Genomic DNA, 18,431 nt, shown 5'->3' with positions numbered 1-18,431 from the left:
TAAATTCGTACAGGGACAAGAAAAGTAATTATTTACAGTTTGGTAACATTTAATATATTAAATATGCTTTATTTAAATAACATCAAATTTGAAGTATGAATTCTATAGTTGATTTCTATTGCAGTAGAGTAACATTAAAATGGTCTTTGGTCTTAAATAGTATTTTCTTTTGAGACAATATATTTATACAATAATTCAGAGTAATTTCCAATTAATTCCTATATTTATTTTCTTAAACAGTTTTTACTCTTTGTTAAGAATAACTAATTAAAAAAGCCATAAAGAATATAAAACACAAGTAAAAAAGCTCCTTAACTAATGTAGTACCAGTTGAGTTATTAAATTTAACTATATTTACATAGGCGTATTTATAAAGTTTTGAACGAAAAAAATATATAAAATGCTTTAAAAATACGACTTTTATGACAGCGAAAAATACGTGAATGGTACCCGGGATCTCTATTTGTCCAACACCAATGGTGGATCGATGTAGTCATGATTCCGTCTCTGGGATTGGGCCTCCATCAGGCGTTCCTTGGGATCCTCGTACCGTATGCCATCGGCCGAGATAATAGCGCACTTCATCAGGTACTTGCCGAACCGCTGGATCTGCATGTTGGTGATGCTGTCGAGCACCCAGTAGGGATCCAGATAGATGCGCTCGTCCTCGGCCCGTCGCTTGTCCCCGATGACGTACTTGGCCTTGAAGCGGTTCTCAGTTAAAGTGGCGCCGCCAAGCAGGAGCAGCTCTTTCATGTTGTTGAATTGCACGGGTGGGCAGAGCGAAGACACATAGAAGGGTTCCATGAAGCGGAACAACTCGCACTGGTAGTGGACGCCAAAGGCCTGGCGCTCGGTGCGGCAAATCTAGAGGATTGCAAAACGAAATGAATGATTATACATATATCGATTGTTAGGTTCGGATGACTCACCTGGATAGCCCGCGAGAACCGGGTGAGCTCGTAGGGCTCCTCGCCGATCCACTTGCCGGCCCGAATCGATGCCAACACCCATTGGTAGCTTACGATCCAGACGCCACGCATCAACCCTCGCAGGAGGTTAAGGGTTCGCCGCGGCTCCAGACTAATCAGGTGGGTTGTGCGCTGGGTCACGGTCGGATCCAGACGCATGCCGCGCAACTTGCGCAGGGCCTGCGATTGAAGGCGGTTTTCGATTAGGATTTATGACCGCCTCGGATATTATTTATTCAATTGTGCGGGAGGAGGCTTTACAAATGCGGGACTGCTCTACCAATCTACCGAGTGTTGTTTATGCTTAATCAATAATTAATATGGGCCATTAACGAGTTGCGGATATGCTAATTTACAAACTAGTTTGGGTTTACTAACTAATCTATTACAGGAGTTTGAGAACTTGGTTTACAAAAGTTACAATCAGAGGGTGATGTGTGGGTGGTGTGCTGGTCACTCTGCCTTGCTACCAACCTTGTGGATAACCTGGATCTGCTCCTGGTGCATGTTGGTGTGCACGAGAGTGCGAATCCGGGAACGTGGTTTGCCCTTTGGCTTGTCTGCTACTTCCTCTGCGTCTAGTAAGGAATCTTCTAGTTCAGGAATGGCATTCTCCGAAGGCTCGGGAGTTAAAAAATGTTCGTTTGATTCCTCTTCCTGCGTGGTAGTGATTGTTTTAGGAGCAGGAACCGGTAAAACTATATCCGAAGAGGAGATTCTAGCAGGAGTTGCCAGCGATCGACGACGCTTCTGAACGGAGCCCGACGAGGCAGTGATGCTAAGACGACTCTTTCTATTGCTTTTCGGTGGCGAAATGACCACCTCGTCATTTGGATTGAAAAGGCGCCGCCTTTTGGGCTCCTGTGATGGGATCGCCTCCGCCTGCGGTTGCTCTGCCTCCGACACTATGCGACACTCGCCCAACTCCGCCTCATTTGCCATGGCCAGAGATCTGCGATGCGACTGGTTGATCCTTTCGATGCTCTCGTTTATCACCTCCATATCCAGGTTGAAAATGGTGCGCCTCCGATTCCCCGTGGACTGTCCGCTGGGAAGACGCGTAGAGCTGAAAAGCGGCGTCAGTGGCTCCTCCATGGTGGAATTGGATGTCTGCGTGGTTATGTTGTTAAGCGATTGCCTGGCCAGGGCAACGTTTTCGTCTTGCAGCTCAGAGCTGGATGTGGCCACGTTGCGGCGCCGGGCAGTACTTATGTCCATCCATTCGGAGGCGTAAAGGGTGCCTCGCCTGTCCGCTTTGTAAGATGCTTCCGCCTCCACGGCGGAAATCTCTATCGACTGTTCTACGCAATTCGTTTGGTTGGTTATCTTGTTATCTTTCATTACTAGCGAATTCCTGCCCTTTGCAATGGGAGCCAGCTCCTCGGTAATGGTTTGAATGGTTTGCTTTTGGGCCGGTTCTTGGGGTTGTTTGGCCGCTACTAGTAAGGAGCTCCTGCGACGTGTCATCCTGGGCTCCATAGCTGAAGATGGAGCCGGTGCAGTTTCCTGTACTGCCGTGGTAACAACGCCTACGAGGAGCGAGCTCCTGCGACGAGTCATTCTTGGTTCCAATGCGGCCGGACTGCTGATTTCTGCCACGCAGCTGCGTCGGCGACTGGTGCGCACTGGAGGAGTCATCACCGGAGGCGGATCCACTGTACTCCGCCGTGGCCTAGGCATGCTCGATGGAATCGGCTGAGGGGTATTGCTGACCGACTGCTCTCCGAATTGCAAGCTCTTCTGGGCCTGCACTTTTTCGGCCACAGCATCTCCACTGCCATTGGTTCCCTTTTGTTGCGACGGAGAAAATGCTTGTAAGGGAGTGTAGCAGCCATTGCTTATCCTGTGTCAAAAAGGAAGTTTGGATTAAGTTTTGCATAAGTTAGTACTTAAAATACACCCACCTGTTTAGTAGTTTGGTGGCTGGTGACTCGATTACCTCATCATTTGAAGCTTTGTTGCTGTTAAGGCCCCTGAAGAAGCGGCTGATGTCATTCTGTAAGGAGGAGTAGATATTAAAAAATAAACATTTATAATCCTAGCTGAGTTCTAATATTCTTAAATCCCTATTTATAGTTAGCAAAACATTTATCTAAGATTAAACAGTAGCTTAGGCTGTAATGTAATATTAAACAAAAAGTAAACAATTTTAGTTGACTGATTGAAATAAACATGTTTTCTTTTTCTTAATCAATTTTAAATACATGTTGAAGGAAAAAGTATAAAAATGAAAACAAATACAAAATGAGTATTTACCTTTGGTGTAGTGGTAGGAGTTCCCGGTTGTGCTCGCTTGTTGGCCGATCCTGGCTCATTATCCTTGGAGGATGTGGGCGTTCCCTGACGTTTTTTTGGACGCTGATTTAATTCTGAATCCGGCTGCATAAACTTGACGCGCTGCAAGTTCAATTCGAGACATAATTAATCAAAGCGGGCTTGGGGTTTAATTATGGTGAGCAGCTCATGCCCTTTGGTGTTATTGCTGATGCTGCGGATAATGCCGACTTTTTGCCCGACTCTGTCAGTCATGTTGACTAGAAAACACTGTTTTATTTGTTCATAACTACGTGATATCTGGCCCGTTGTTTAAATAAAAAACGTTCTTATCTAGAGTAAGATGGCTGCCAAGTATTTATGATTTATCTAGATAGTTATCGATAGCAGTTGATTTTACTTGGTAAGGGGGTTTTATTTACTTGAAATTACCCATTTAAAAATTAATGGTGACTATCTTTTAAAGGCCCTTTGGATTTGAATGAGGCGCCCTTGGTAAATATCGATGTAGAGTTGTCCATCTCTATCACTTGCCCGCAATCGATAGACCCGGCTGATAGCACTATCGATATCTGGGGCAATCAGCCAACGGCCCTATAAAAATTGCTTTTTGTGGGGCTGTCAGCTCAGTCAGCGGCTCATTCATCACTTTCCGACGCGCTCCAGTAGATCTAGTAGAACTTTTTATCAACCCGACAGTATTACGCGTCCCCCCGAAATTCCCCCGCTTCAGTACACCCCATTTCATACCACGAAAAAAACGATAAGCAACAAGTGTTCCGGAGAGATTCCCTTGAAACAGAACTCAAAACTCCATTGAAAGTTGCTTTCAGTTGATTTGTTTACCTGCGCAATCTGTGCCCAAGAACGTGGCATATTTCCAACTGCGAGTAAACAATTAAAAAACTTGTTTTCCCCGCACACGCGAATAAATCTTGGGAACAACAGACAATAGCATACCAGCCGGTGACGAGTACGGAGGAGGCCTGAAACCAAGATGATTCCCGGCTATGGACCCGTGACGCAGGCCCTGCTGGGCACCCTGCTAACCTGGGGACTCACTGCCGCCGGCGCAGCCTTGGTGATCTTCGTCCGGGGCAACCAACGGAGGTCACTGGACGCCGCCCTCGGATTCGCAGCGGGCGTTATGATAGCAGCCTCCTTTTGGTCACTCCTTAAGCCCGCCATTGAAATGGCCGAGAGTTCCCACTTGTATGGAGTGTATGCCTTTGTGCCCGTGGCTGGAGGCTTCCTCCTGGGATCCATCTTCGTCTACGGCTGCGACAAGCTGATGTCCTACCTGGGCCTCAACAGCACCAACATGATGATCCAGATGACACAGTCGAAGGACAAGGCGGACATAGCTATTGAGGACTCCAAACGCAACGGAGGAGCCTCCGACAGGTTGGCCTCCAAGAGCCTGGACAGCTTCTCGGACTGCCTGAGTGTCCAGCACAGCGGGGAGTCGAGGCGCCGCAAGAAGGGCGGCAGCATCAACGAGATGGAGCAGTGCACCTACACCACGCCCGAGGAGCAGCAGCGCGCCGAGGAGGCCCTCTCCCAGTGGAAGAGGATTATGCTCCTGGTGGTGGCCATCACGGTGCACAACATTCCCGAAGGACTGGCCGTGGGCGTGAGCTTTGGAGCGATTGGCACCACGAATTCGTCGACATTCGAGAGTGCCCGCAATCTGGCCATTGGCATTGGCATTCAGAATTTCCCCGAGGGATTGGCCGTCAGTCTGCCCCTGCATGCCGCTGGATTCAGCGTGAAGAGGGCTCTTTGGTACGGACAACTGTCCGGAATGGTGGAGCCCATTTTTGGCGTGCTGGGCGCCGTGGCAGTGACCTTTGCCAACCTGATCCTGCCCTACGCTCTGTCCTTTGCGGCCGGAGCCATGATCTACATCGTTTCGGATGACATTCTGCCCGAGGCCCATGCCAGTGGCAATGGAACGATCGCCACGTGGGGCACTGTGTCCGGATTCCTGATCATGATGTGCCTGGAGGTGGCGCTGTCGTGAGGAGCCACCGCAGGCCTGCCTTCGCCCGCCTCGCAGAACCTATAAGCTAGTGTAAAACTCAAAGATTCCATTGTACTTAACGCGAACTTCTTACTTCTGCTGGCATGTAAATAGAAGCGGGCTTTGTACAAATCTCAGAACCAGCCCCAAACGAGAATCTAATAATCTAACGTAGAGTCTAAGTTTTTTGTAGTAAAAAACACTTGACAACTGGCGATGCCGCGATGGCATCCGTAATTGTGCAATTGTGTCTGTGCAATGTACTGCATTCCCAGCGAGTTATGTAAATGAACCCCGTTCTCGGAAAGATTGTAAACAAACGTGCATGTGAAATAGGTTTTAAGTTGTCACCGGCGTCCAGTGGCTTGTGTCTTTTTAAACTGTCTAATGTTTAAGCAATAAATTGAAGCGCATTCAAATGAGCATCTGTAGGCTACTCGCCGTTTCGCCGGGAAAGATATTGCTGGCCTCGCCCGGACAACTTCCTGGCCGTCGCCGGTGCCCTACGATAGCCTGATAAGAGCAAGTAAATTCAATTAGATAACTGGGAGAAACAACAACACAACTGGTTGACTCGCTGTCACCCAGTGATAAGTGATAAGAATCTGTCCGGCACGAAGAGTTCCCAATATTGCGCGTATTCCGTGTTTGAGATACGTGCAATTTCAGACGGCCCGCGGCCCTGCGTTTGTGTTCGCCATTTTGTGGATTAACTAATCATTTCAGAAATGTAAGTACTCGCACATGAGTGCCGTGGGGCACAGTACACCCACTGCGATCGTGGTCATCAGCAAAACTGGTCGATAAGACCTCTTGCTAGCTATCTTTGGTTGGATTTCCATACCTGTACTTAATAGTTCTTTATGTCTGCCATAAAAGTATAAACATTGCCCGCTCAATGACCCATTAGGTGGGGGCATATCTTGAGTGGAGTAAATGCTTCTGTGCCAGCAAAGTCATAAATTGATAATGCCATCGATTACAGTAATTAAAGGCTTTCTTATTTCCCTTGCGAAAAAACTTAGTTAACATCAGCTTGTTTCAACCCGTATCTCAAGTGGAGTTGATGAATTCGTCTGAAAGATGTTCAAGACTTGTTGGTTCTAACAAATTTGAATGATAGGAATATGTGAAGTTGTAAGAGCAGGTTGATAAGTCTTTCGTTTTTATCAATTCAAGCGAAATTCCATTTCATACTTTGTATATAACTATAGATTGTCCGATAACTCAAGGTAACTCTATTAAAATTCAAGAACACAATCTAAATGCAAATATTAAATCCCCCACAGTACTTCGGTTTACCTCATTTGAATATTGAAACCAGATAAAAGGTTTAACACAAACAAATAGCTGGTATTACTTACCGGCATCTTTCCGAAAAGCTCTGGATACTCGTACATGCGTATGTTGCTGATGGGAAACTTGCTGGGATCACAGATTTTGCGCTGCACCTTGCAGGCCTCAATCCACAGAATCGAAACGACGGGTATTTTCCACTCCGCGGCTTTTTTATAAGTTGAGAGCTGGCCATCCTTGAAGACAACATGGGTAATGGAGCTATAAGCCAAATGGAAAGAGTTTTATATAGAACCTTTAAGTCAAACAGTTGAGAGCTATTAACATACCGCGATAGGCGATCTTTGACTTGGGCTCCCATCTTGGCTATGATTGTTTTTACGCCCTCGGAACGATTGTCGTTTCCGGTTCGCACCTCCACGTAGACAACTATGTCCTTGAGCATCTCAGACAGGGTGGGTGGCTCCTTGGGATTGCGTTCCTCCATGGTGATGATGCTCTGTTCGGCAAGGGGCACATCGAAGGTGTTGTACGATGACGTAGTGGGGCTCCTAAAAGAGAAGGTTGGTGAATGATTAAACAAGTTTCATTTAATTAAGGTATGGTATTTTTGAAGCGATCAACAATGACCAAAGAATTGTTTAAAATTACGAGGCAATTGTGTTCTGTATGACCTGGTTATTAACCAAATGGTCTTAAAGTTAGAAAGATACAAATTGAATTCTGGGCAGTGTTATTACTTTTGCTTCATCGCTTACTTTAAGGCACGAATAGCGCGCAGACGCAGTGCAGCATTGGGGCTGTTGAGATCTTGCTGCAGTCGCGCCCAATGTCCCTCCTTTCTGGTGGGCGTGGCGCAGGCTGCTCCGTTTGGAGAAGCTACTACCGATCCGGCCGCCTCGTCCTTGTCCTGATCCTTCTGGAACTCGGAGCGGTGCTGGGAGATTGCCTTCGAGACGGCTTGGACGGGCTTGAGCATCAGCCGATCCTTGGCCACCTGGTCATCTAGCAAGAGAGAACGTAGCTTGTTAGCGATATTTGGGTCATTCCTCCACATGGTGATGTTTGAATATCTAAAATATGTTTCTGTACTGATTTCTACAACTACAAATTTAGGGTTAGCTACGCATCCGGAATTAAAACTACTGGGTTGGTTAGATCTTTTAAAAGGGTAAGCACAGCCAACCTGCTGGGACCTGAGATTGAGATTTGGGTGTCAGGGGCGACGGTTTGGACCTGGAGTCCGGCAGATTTGAATCCTGCAACGGTCGGCGGATCGGCGACGCCACGGATTTGGCGGAACTGGCCGCGATCGAGCCGTACGTCTTCGTCTTCCATGTGGGATTGCGCAGCAGAAACTTGTCCATGATCACGGGCCTGGTGCTCCGCACTCTCTGCCTCGTTATTGCACTAAAATCAGTCGCTAAACTCTGAAAACTGGCGCCAATACAATAAAAACTCTAAACCAAACCTACAAAAAAATGCAACACAATGTTTAAGTGTGACCGTTTCTTGGGAGCGCAAGAATACCTTCAATGGGGGATCAGTTATCGATCTAAAAAAACGATACACTTAGTTAATATATTCGATTCTTGAAATCATCTCCAATTTTAGTTCACTATTTAATCGAAATTTGAAATTTGGCGGCTTTTTTAAGGAATTTGTGCTCTTCGGTGAAACGAAGGGAAAAGCGTCGGAAAACCACGGTATTCTGGCTGTTCTAGCACCGAATTTTACTTGGAGATGTTGGTTAAAGGATTGAATTTGTTCATTATTTAAGAACCAAGAGTGAGCAGAATTTATACCAGCTAATAAGAAATATAGAATATTCTGGAATTGGCAACCAAAAATTAACATCCCACAAGATTTTGGAGTTGTGGTCAAAAAATGACATTAACAATAATCGCATTAATATGACAATTAAGTCAAAATCATAGTGAGCTATAGTAGTAAATTATGTTGATATTTAGAAAAATCTCAATTGATAATTTTAAAGAAAACTTTGACTTAAAAATATAGAAAAACGACTTACTAAAACCATATATTTTAATAAGTATAGTCATAAATTATTATATGACTATACGAAGAATCTGAAAAAAGCTTATAAATAAATATTTCAAACTTTATTTAAGCTAAGTACACAATTTCCAAATTAAGAAAAAAACACACACATTGACTTTTAGAACTTTCTTTTAATGCATACTAATATCGTTTACATGTTTTTAATTCGAACTTATTTACATATGAATTGTATGTACAGCAAAAAATAATAAGAAAACAATAAATTGAACTCGCCTAAAGTAGCAATTAATTTGCTTATGACATTCTCTGCCCCCATTCTCGACTCTCCGCCAATCTCTTCGTGCGCTTTTCGTGGGCTCTAGGACATTCTCTCAGTCTTAAACGATTTAAGAAACTATGGCAAAATTTTAATTACTCATTACAAATTGCATAATCATTAAATCTCTCTGCTTGCCTTAAAGTTAACTGCGGTTAATTAGAGTTAGGGCGTATTAACTGGTGTACGCTAAATGGCTGCATTTCGCTGCATTTATCACAAAACTGAGCGAAATGCACTCCAAAATCCGATGATCCGATGGTCCAATGATCCTCCACTGACCAAAACTAAAACGTAGGCTTTGACTAAATAATTGTAGAATTAATGCTAGACGTTGAATAAATTAGGGCCAGCCAAGGTGATCATTCTGCAATGGTTAAATATAAGGATTAGTTGGGTTCTCATATAACATATTATTTTATGAGGCAACCTACCATGTGCGCTGATCAGACTACGTGCATCCCAGAGGGACATTTGCGACTGGGAGAGACGGTGCTGCGGGGGGTAGAGTTTGTAGGGGAAGTACGAGTGGTGGAAGGTGGCGATGGGAATGGGTTGCGCCGGCTGCAGGAATTGCTGATGCTGATGCTGGTGCTGATGCTGCGCCGAGATCTTCCGCGAGATCTTTGGCTCCTTCTTCGGCTTGCTGGCGGAGCACGGCTGCTTCGAGGACTTGATGAAGTTGGGAATCCTCGCCAGAAGACCGCAGTAGTACGGATCGTCCTGCTTCTTCCGCTGCTGCGCCCCGCTGCTCTTCTGCCGCTTCTTGTCCGCATAAATGGGCATCAGCGATCCACCGGCCTCGTAGTCCGGCTGAAAATATATATAAATAAATTTACATTAGAGAAAAAAATAGTTTGTAAGTCGTATAAAATTACTTTAAATTTGAAATAAATTTAGCTCTGTGCTTTTATTTGGATTTCCAAAAAAAAATTATAACTTTATTGTTTTTAATGTTTTTTTTGTTGTTCCTTGGGATTTGGTAATATTTAAATATTATGGAATTACGGTTTTAATTAAATTAAATTAAAATCGGACAGCAACATCATATAGCTGCCATAGAAACGATTGCAAAATCGACATTTTTATTTTATTATTTTTATTGTTTTTAGTAATATAGGCATAGAAATCAAAATGTAGTCGATTTGTAATAACTGAAAGGGTATATAAACTTTGGCTTGCCGAAGTTTGCATTCTTTCTTGTTGTTTTTTAGACTTTCCAATATTGTAACCAAACTAAAACATACCTTGGGCACATAGGGACCCTCGTTGAGGAAGGCGGCACTGAAGATGCTGCGACGTCCCTTGCTGGAGTTGCTCGAATTCTGGGAGTTCTGTGAGTTCTGCGAATCATCGGAGGCGGCGGGCGTGGGATAGATCAATCCCACCTGGCTCTCGATGGTGGAGTAGGGATCCTCGCTGCTGTTGGTCAGCGGCACTCGCATGCCCATCGCATCCAGCGACTTGGGAATGCTTTGGAGGCGACTCCTCAACATGTCCATGGCCACCACATTGACCACGAGTATCCAGACGGGGGAGTTGATTAGATTGTTGTTTGACTTGACCAGCGAAACGGCCGACAGGCACTGGCGCTCCAATCTTCCACGTTCCGGATAGGATCGCGCAAATTCACGGTTTATGTTCGTCTGGAACTTCTTCATGTCGAACAGTCTGCCCGAAGTTCCGGAGGTGAGGGACATCTGGGGCATCTGGATTATGTCGCCGCCGATCACCGTCTCCTCGTTTCCCTGCGATGTGCTGTTCACGTAGACGCTGCTCTTGCCGTACCTCTTAATGAATATATTGCCAATGTCGTCCATTTTGATCTTAAAACCATCACCAATCGACTTTTTGATCACCTTCGTCTCGGCATCACGCATGGGATTGTCGAAGCCATTCAGGCCAATTCTGTGGGTTTAAAATATATATTCAATAACTTGGTTTACTTCATGAATTTGGTAAGTTTTTAAAAACCATCATTTATTAAACTTATTAATAAAAGGGATTAATATCACTTTGCTTAATATATTTTGATGTATTATAATCCGAGACATAAATATCTTTGATTAGACCAATTCTGTGGGTAAAGGATACATTCAATAAGTTGGTTTACTTCATGAATTTGATAAGTTTTAAAAAAAACCCTCAATTATTAAACTTGTTAAAAATAAGCATTAAAATCTTGTTGCTAAATATATTTTGATGTAAGTTAATCTGAGACATTAATAACTTTGATTATTTCTTTTAACATTTTTAAGTAAGCAAAAATATTCTTTGATTTAAAATGAGTATAACACTTTTATAAAGGAGTTTTTCTTGTGGCTTAGAAACATGTTTAAATTTAAATTTATAGTTTTCAACTCACCGCACTCCATCGAATCCGTTCTTGGATCCATTTATGGTTATCACAGAGGAGCGGGCGTAGGCCTTGGCCACGCGTCGATTCTTTTCGAAGACGATTATCTTGGCCCAGATCTCGTCATCGATCTGCTCCCACTTGGACAGAACCTCGTTGATGTGATCCTGCAGAAAGTGGATAGACGGGGTTAAGGATTGAATCGATAGTAATCGCTATAGATGAAACCCACCCTGAAGAGCTTCTCGCGATCGTTCCAGACGTCTTCCTCCTGCTCCTCTTGCCCGATGGCATCCAAATTGTCCAGGGAACGCGATATGATCTTGCGGCGAGAAATCATCTTGTCCGTCTGTCTGCTCGCTTGATTCGTTTCCTCTGCAACGGGAGAACATTTTCCGAAATTCCAATTATTATAAATAATTATGAGACAATTAACTAGCGCTACCAGCGGGTGCGAATGACTTTGATTGGATCTGGCTGGCGGACGGAATTAAATCGCCGGCGAATGGGACACGCACTGAAAAGATTATTAAGCAATCAGTTCAATCGATCTGCGAGCCAATGAACTCTGCACACGAATGGTGTACCTTTTTTTTTTGGGCTTTGGATATTTCAGCTCCAGCAATCCAAGGAGCTGGAATCGATCGAATCACCAATGTCACCGCCTCTAATTGAGATGCCTTGACAATTGTTTGGTGCTAAACACTCTGTCGAACATGCGGTTTAGCATTTTTTTGTTCGGGTCAGGCCAACTGGCCTGGCATTTCAATTGGCCATTTGGGGTTTTTCTTCAAAGTCAGCCCCGATTTGCTTATGCACCGACTGACTGCCGTCAGCGTTTTGTGACAAAATCCAGTAGTGGTAGCCGAAGTCAGTAGTCAGGTGGATTGGCGGTCGGCCACGTGATTGGCATTAATTGCGGACCAAATGCGATTTACCAATAAATGTGTGTCACATATTCCGACGAGTGGCAATGAAAGTGAGTCTGGCTGGGGAGCTTCCCATTCCCGTTTTCTAGCCCCCAACGAAAAAATGTGACATTTCTTGGCGTGATCAAATTAAGGGCACGACATGCCCTGCATTACTTTATAAATTTCCCATTTCATGGCCCTATTTAAATGTTTTCCAAATTACCCAGAACTGCAGGCTGTTGTTTAATGACCAACCAGCGAGCGAGTTTCCCGTCGAGCATTCACAAACATGGATCCCAATCCATTGAAGCCGCCGACTTGGCTTTCTATTTGCTTTTTGGCGTTGGCGTTGGTTCTTTAATTAACAAACAGAATGGCCATAAAACCTGATAAATGTCACGCACTTCTATATATATTCAAAGATCCGTTTTGGCCAAGAAGAAATTTGAAATTATAACTGGTTTTCTTTTTGGCAAAAGTTAAGATTTATGGCGAATTATATTCTGTAAGAACATGAAGACACGCCCACAAGCCAAAGTTTTCGACACTTTTGTGGCTCTGAGAAATCTATGAGAAATGCAGAGGATTTTCTAGAGAATCGCAAGTATTAAGTTACTTTTCAAAGAAGTGTTGAGATCTTGTAAGTCTGTATATATCAGAGATTCAATCTAATATTTTTACACACTCAGTCACCTTTTGAGACCTCTAGAATTCCCAAGAATTGGCCAACATTTTGTTTAATTAGAACCCACTCCACTTTCATTCATGACTCAGGAGCCCTGCTGTTAATGATGGTCAAATATCACAAAGATATCATTACCCAGCCACGACTTGACCTCTTCTCGACTGGAAGTCAAAACCCCAAGAGCAACATTCAGTTCTGTCTGTTTCATCTTCTATTTTAGAGCGATATGATTAAGTTTTTGGGGTTCCTACGTCAATGGCATTCTGGTTTTTTCTCTGTTTTGCCATCTCTTGACAGACTGTTTTATATTGTATAATATATACGCATAACATTTCATTCTTTTCTCCATCACCGGCGAGGTTTTTTGTGCTGCTGCCTGTCCAATAAGTATATAAAATCTTTTTGTATGCCGAACGTGATGTTGATTTTTTGGCGATGATCGCATTCGACAACAACAAGAACCACACTCACCCGAAAACATCTGTATCTGTGTATCTCTGTTATAAGTATAAAGACAGGGGTATGAAATTTAATTATCTAGCTGGCCTTTGGTTATGAAAAGTTTAAACTGCATTTAATAATTAAAGCTTCTTACATGGCCAGCAGATGATTTATCTTGTTTGCTGATTTATTAATCCGCAATTTCGTTACGCTTGTTTGGTTTTTGGAGAACTACTCGAGATGATAAACAAAGCGGTGTTGTCAAAGGAGAAAACTGCAGCAAGTGCTAAAATCGGGTTCGTGTCCGGAGTCTTGCGATGCCCGTCAAGTTCGTGCCTTGAGTCTTTCGATTCAGCACATTTTCCGCATACCGAAACCCGCTTGCAATTAATTATGTAAGCCCCTCAAGGTCGCCCGTGAGTGTATTTTTAGCAGCGAGGCAACTGTTCTGTGCGTGAGTACGCAGTTTGTAGAACCACAGACAGCCGTACCAGTTCCCCAAGGTCGTGGCGCAGAAGGAAGTCTTTTCGGTTTCGAAGTCCGGGCTCCTTTGTCCGCTGGCTAAGCCGCTTAGCTCGCTGGTTAATTGGCAACCGCCACTATGAGTCAGTTGCAATTGCGCAATTCTATGGCTTGTGCCATGCACTTTCAAATGGCAGCGCGTGTAGTGTCTTGTCATCTAGAGACCCACACCCAAATGTAAGTCACCTTTCAGCTGGTTGTTACGGTTTCTGCAAGTTCTTGACGCCCCAGCCAACCTTGAAAGTGAACCGACCGAACCGAGTTGAACCGAAAAACTGGAGTTCGCATATTTTACATGTCCGGCTGGAACAAGTTTTGCAATATTTCTGCTCTTACTTTCGGAACTGGATAGCTGCAATAAAATGTGTTTATTTTTTTGGGATATCAATCAACGCGAATTATGAGCACTCAAAGACCAATCAAAAATGATACATTTTATTTTTAGATTTTGCCACCGCCCGAGATTGTGTTTTAATGGCATAATGATTTAAATGCAAAACAAACAGTAAGGGCCAAGAAAACAAAAAAACAAAAAGTGTATGAACTGTTTGCACAATGTCGCGGGCGGCTGTGCACTTGTTACTTTTCGTGGCAACGCAACAAAAGTCAGTCAACAAACAACACCATTAACAACAAAAACAGTGCGGGCATCTGTGGCTTACATTATTATGAGTTGGCACTTTATTTCGTCTCCATGTGAGCAAGGCGACAAAAACAAGAAAATGAAAATTAAATCGCATATTGTTAGTGAAGAAGATGATGATGAAAAAAGGCACATATATATATATATATGTATGGAGGGGCACGCAACATGCAAGAAAATCCATGAGAGGAACTCATGGATGAAGAGGCTGTCTTGGACGCCCGACACGCTGGGCACGTGTGAGTGTCATAAGCATTGGGGGGTCTTCAGATATATATATATAGTACCTATAGTAAGTATCAAAAGCAGGGTAAGTTTTGGGCATAAACAAATACATAATACCTAGACCATAGATTTTAAACTACAGACTTATTCCCTCATAAAATCATAAACATGTGTTTATTTATCGCTTTTATATATCAACAATTAATTTTTGTTTTTATAAATAAGTTTTCTGAAACCCTTCTAAATTGTTTCTTTGATTTACTGTCCTGATCCTTATATTAAACATTTTTTTCCTAACAGTTTCTATGCACTTCTATGATTTTATGAGATTAATTAGCTATAAATCGGATTTCAATACTTGCATATTGATTAATATATTTTTTAATAAGATTTTTAATGACACAGTTTGTTTAATGGCCTTTAATAACTCATAATCTGCTTTAAATACTTTGCTCTTAATTAAAAGTGCCATAAATTCTTTTTGCACTACTTTGACATTTATTAGTTTGTACTTTTAACTGTAAAAATAATCATAATAAAAATTTTGAACTTTAACATAGATAAAATTAAAAAGAATTGTTCCTATTGAATTTATTGCAATATTTAGAACGTTTGAAAAATTAACTTGAAATTACCAAATATATTAGGTAGATTATAGAATTGATTTGATTTTATACTATCACGGATTGATAAATTTAAGTTTTCTGCTTTCATCAGATAGACCAATTATAAGCTGAACGTAAGTGTGCCATTTTTCTTTGTAATCATTGTATCTCAGGCCATCTGTCCGAGGTTTCTTTCGAAACTCATCCAGATCGCGGAGCTTTAATAAGTTAAATGCTAATATCTGAATATCTGAATGCCGTGCCACCTATCTTCGCATCTGAACCCGTTCGCTGGATTTATGGATGGAAAGTTAGGGCATTGGGGCTGCGCCATTGTGTTGGCCTGCTCACTTGCTCCAATTCTGGTTCGGATTCGGATTCAGATTGGGATTCAAATTCGGAGATGCTCTGCTTGTGCGGGGCCAGCGACTCCCCATTCGGCTTTCATCTTTGTGGCGCTCTGCACAATGCGGCGTATGCGCAATGTCTGCTCTGTCACTCGATGTGCATGTCAAGCCGATGTGATTGCATCACCGTGGCAGCAAATGCTGCTGCTGTAGCTGCAAAAATAGTGGCAGCTGCTCGAGGCACCGTTTTTGCGGTTGGAAAATCGGCACACGAAAATTATAAATTCCGATTTTCACTTGCCTCGCCGCCTTTCATAATATTTTCACTTATTTCTCTCCCATTGCAGTGCTGAGAATTTGCAATTCTCACCAAAGTATTTCGTGCCAGGAAGGCGTCAAAATACAAAAAAAAAAAAACAATAAAAGAAAAGACAAAATAAAAAAAAGGAGCGTAAAAATAAAAAAAAAATGTTGCACAGCACTTTCGTGTGGCTTTGACTTCCGCTTTTTGTTGCTGTTGCCATTGAGTGATTATTATTACCCGACATTGTTTTTAATGTTCAAATTACTTGCAAAAATTCGGCTTTTATTTGGCCAAGCACGTTTTGGGCCTTGGCTCTTCGGTCTTCTATTCTTAGGCCTCAACAAGTGGCGCACAAAAAAAATTCTTGGGCCCAAAAATAATAGTGCGAGATCGAAGATGACTTGGCTTGTCTTTTTCGGCTAATTAAAATCTGACTTGTTGTGTTCTCGCTTCTCGATTAGTCATCGTTTCGATTTGTTTATGCTAATACATTTGGCAGCCACTGCAATTGATAATTGGCCGTTTGCCAGTGATTCATGACAAACATTCAGCCCCGAATTACATCATGGAAATGAAAACGCTTCAAACCGATTTCTGCCAATCAATATGGTCGTCGTCGTCGGCAACTACAATGCAGCCGAAATACAATTAAAGAGCAGGAAAAGACTCCACTCGTAAGCACTTCAACAAAGGCCGCTCGTATTTCTTATGATTTCGTATTTCCCATACATATTTTTTCACCCCGCTTAATTAGAGTTCATTAATTTCGGCTTCGAATTGAAATTGAGCCGTCGCCGTGGCACAATCAAACGCGTAATTAACAATTGCGTGGATAATTGGGTGTAAAATTCTAGCCAAAGTGGACATAATTCAGGGGCGAGCGACTTCAAAATATGGCCTCGAATGTGGGCCAGGCCAAAAGCCTCGATTTGGCTGTCCTAATTAGGCTTTCGTTTTGGCATGCAAATAAGTCTTTCTGTTTACATAGATCTCCAGTTGGAGGGAATGGCGAATCCATAACAAAAGCCGACAGAATACAGAAAGCAAAAAACGGGGAATAGGCCAAAGACCCGCGGAAGATGGAGCCGATACTATACTATACTATATAGTTGGCTGAATCACATGACGAGATCTTCCTTGTTTTCGGGAATTTCGTATGCATTGAATGTTTCGGCTAAAGTGGAGATTACATCGCTCATAAATTCTGGCCAAGGCAAGCGGCCAAAACCGCAATGGCCTGACAGTTTTTGGTTAATAAAAATATGAAATTATATCAACGTTAATGCTAATCTTCGTGTAAATTAAGCACACGCATTTCGAACGCGAACGGGTTTTTCCCAGGGCCAGTGAAGGTTGCTGAACAGTTTTCCGCTGCACTGGTAACTTGGTTTCAACTTGGTTTTAACTTGGTTTCCATTCCATGTCCAAGCCAAAGAACCTTTTGTGCAGGCCAAACAAAAGACTAAGGCAACGAACTTGATTTTGTAATTTACATGCTAACACACATTCGGCCCAGTATAGAAATACTACATATGTTATGTAGCATATAGCTTTAGCCCGACTTAGCTTTTATTTCACACTCATGGACAGCCCGTTTCAGTGGCCTTTGGCGTTTAGCACATCCACCATAAAACCGATCCATGTTTATTTATAAGACACCACAGAATGCTAATTAAAATCTCTGGCTGTGCGACACTGGTCGTCGGTCTGAAATCTTGACTTGGACAATTTTGCAGCCAGATGATTGTACAACACACAATTTAAGTGCCAATCAAACGATCTTCTCCGCTCGAGCGTGCATTCATTTCAATTAGCAGCAAACGACAAAATCAATTCCCTCAAATGTCAAGGTCGCGATTGGGTTGGGATGACTTACTCTGCTTGGAAGTGCAATGCGGCGTTTGAGTATCCGTAAGTCCCCTGATCGATGCTGGATTTATTCCCGAGTGTGAATCAGAATTGAACGTGCAACGCCCACAATCAATCAGCTGGTTAATGCTTACTGTTTTTAGTTTTTAAATATTATTTCTTTTTTTTTCGATTATTTACAATTGTCTGTCTTTAATCTCTATTGGCACAACACTCTCAGAACTCTGCGCTCGCGACGATTACGATTGCGATTACGACTTCTACTGAGTCTCTGCTGTGGGTTAGTAGCTGATCGCTGTTAAAGAGTTAGGCGATGGGGAAGCGCGCGCAAGAACCGCTCGCCTCAAGCTGCGTGTTTCGACTGCTCGGCTAACGGTGAGGCCCACAGCAAGACAGCCCAACTTGTTGGCCAAAACTGGCCCGAAGTTCCCCAGCCGAACTACCCGAAACGAAGCTCAATCTTTCTGTAAACGCGACTCGAAACACGATTGCGAAGAGTGCTCTTCTCAATTCTCGCAGACGCCTGCCGACTGCCAAACGAGAAGGTTGACTGAGATTCTATAAAGATTCTTGGAGCAACTTCTTCCCATATCAATGAGTATTTAAAAGCTTCTTCACAGA

General features: G+C 43.0%; 3 protein-coding genes across 3 annotated transcripts; 1 reads left to right on the top strand and 2 right to left on the bottom strand.

The window, feature by feature from the left end:
* Positions 1 to 330: 330 nt before the first annotated feature.
* LOC108049237 lies at positions 331 to 8,063 on the bottom strand. The gene is made up of 9 exons (XM_017130361.2): positions 7,751 to 8,063; positions 7,323 to 7,569; positions 6,894 to 7,115; positions 6,633 to 6,825; positions 3,228 to 3,368; positions 2,876 to 2,967; positions 1,446 to 2,814; positions 933 to 1,151; positions 331 to 867 (listed from the first exon to the last, which is right to left on the bottom strand). Exons 1-9 carry the CDS (start codon positions 7,929 to 7,931, stop codon positions 460 to 462), a joined length of 3,072 nt encoding a protein of 1,023 aa, XP_016985850.1. The 5' UTR covers positions 7,932 to 8,063; the 3' UTR covers positions 331 to 459.
* Positions 3,828 to 5,691, top strand: LOC108049238 (zinc transporter ZIP11). The gene has a single exon (XM_017130362.2). It carries the CDS (start codon positions 4,243 to 4,245, stop codon positions 5,266 to 5,268), a length of 1,026 nt encoding a protein of 341 aa, XP_016985851.1. The 5' UTR covers positions 3,828 to 4,242; the 3' UTR covers positions 5,269 to 5,691.
* Positions 8,064 to 8,736: 673 nt separating the features above from the next.
* Positions 8,737 to 18,157, bottom strand: LOC108049206. The gene is made up of 6 exons (XM_017130321.2): positions 17,818 to 18,157; positions 11,491 to 11,633; positions 11,268 to 11,425; positions 10,150 to 10,810; positions 9,337 to 9,715; positions 8,737 to 9,269 (listed from the first exon to the last, which is right to left on the bottom strand). Exons 2-6 carry the CDS (start codon positions 11,596 to 11,598, stop codon positions 9,265 to 9,267), a joined length of 1,311 nt encoding a protein of 436 aa, XP_016985810.1. The 5' UTR covers positions 11,599 to 11,633; positions 17,818 to 18,157; the 3' UTR covers positions 8,737 to 9,264.
* Positions 18,158 to 18,431: the final 274 nt, after the last annotated feature.

Source organism: Drosophila rhopaloa, unplaced genomic scaffold (assembly GCF_018152115.1).
Source record: "Drosophila rhopaloa isolate 14029-0021.01 unplaced genomic scaffold, ASM1815211v1 contig_115, whole genome shotgun sequence".
Classification (NCBI taxonomy): Eukaryota; Metazoa; Arthropoda; class Insecta; order Diptera; family Drosophilidae; genus Drosophila; species Drosophila rhopaloa.
The sequence above is the reverse complement of the archived record's forward strand: the minus strand, read 5'-3'. Positions and strand labels throughout refer to the sequence as shown.

What these genes read in the sequence shown, in the direction of transcription:
- LOC108049238 (XM_017130362.2), top strand. Translation starts at nt 4,243, where the DNA reads ATGATTCCCGGCTATGGACCCGTGACGCAGGCCCTGCTGGGCACCCTG.
- LOC108049237 (XM_017130361.2), bottom strand. Translation starts at nt 7,931, where the DNA reads ATGGACAAGTTTCTGCTGCGCAATCCCACATGGAAGACGAAGACGTAC. An exon ending in CGCGCTATTCGTGCCTTAAA is followed by an intron (nt 7,116 to 7,322) that starts GTAAGCGATGAA and finishes CTTCTCTTTTAG; the next exon opens with GAGCCCCACTACGTCATCGT. An exon ending in AGCTTTTCGGAAAGATGCCG is followed by an intron (nt 3,369 to 6,632) that starts GTAAGTAATACC and finishes TTGAACTTGCAG; the next exon opens with CGCGTCAAGTTTATGCAGCC.
- LOC108049206 (XM_017130321.2), bottom strand. Translation starts at nt 11,598, where the DNA reads ATGATTTCTCGCCGCAAGATCATATCGCGTTCCCTGGACAATTTGGAT. An exon ending in AACGGATTCGATGGAGTGCG is followed by an intron (nt 10,811 to 11,267) that starts GTGAGTTGAAAA and finishes TTAAACCCACAG; the next exon opens with AATTGGCCTGAATGGCTTCG. An exon ending in AGGGTCCCTATGTGCCCAAG is followed by an intron (nt 9,716 to 10,149) that starts GTATGTTTTAGT and finishes ATATATTTTCAG; the next exon opens with CCGGACTACGAGGCCGGTGG.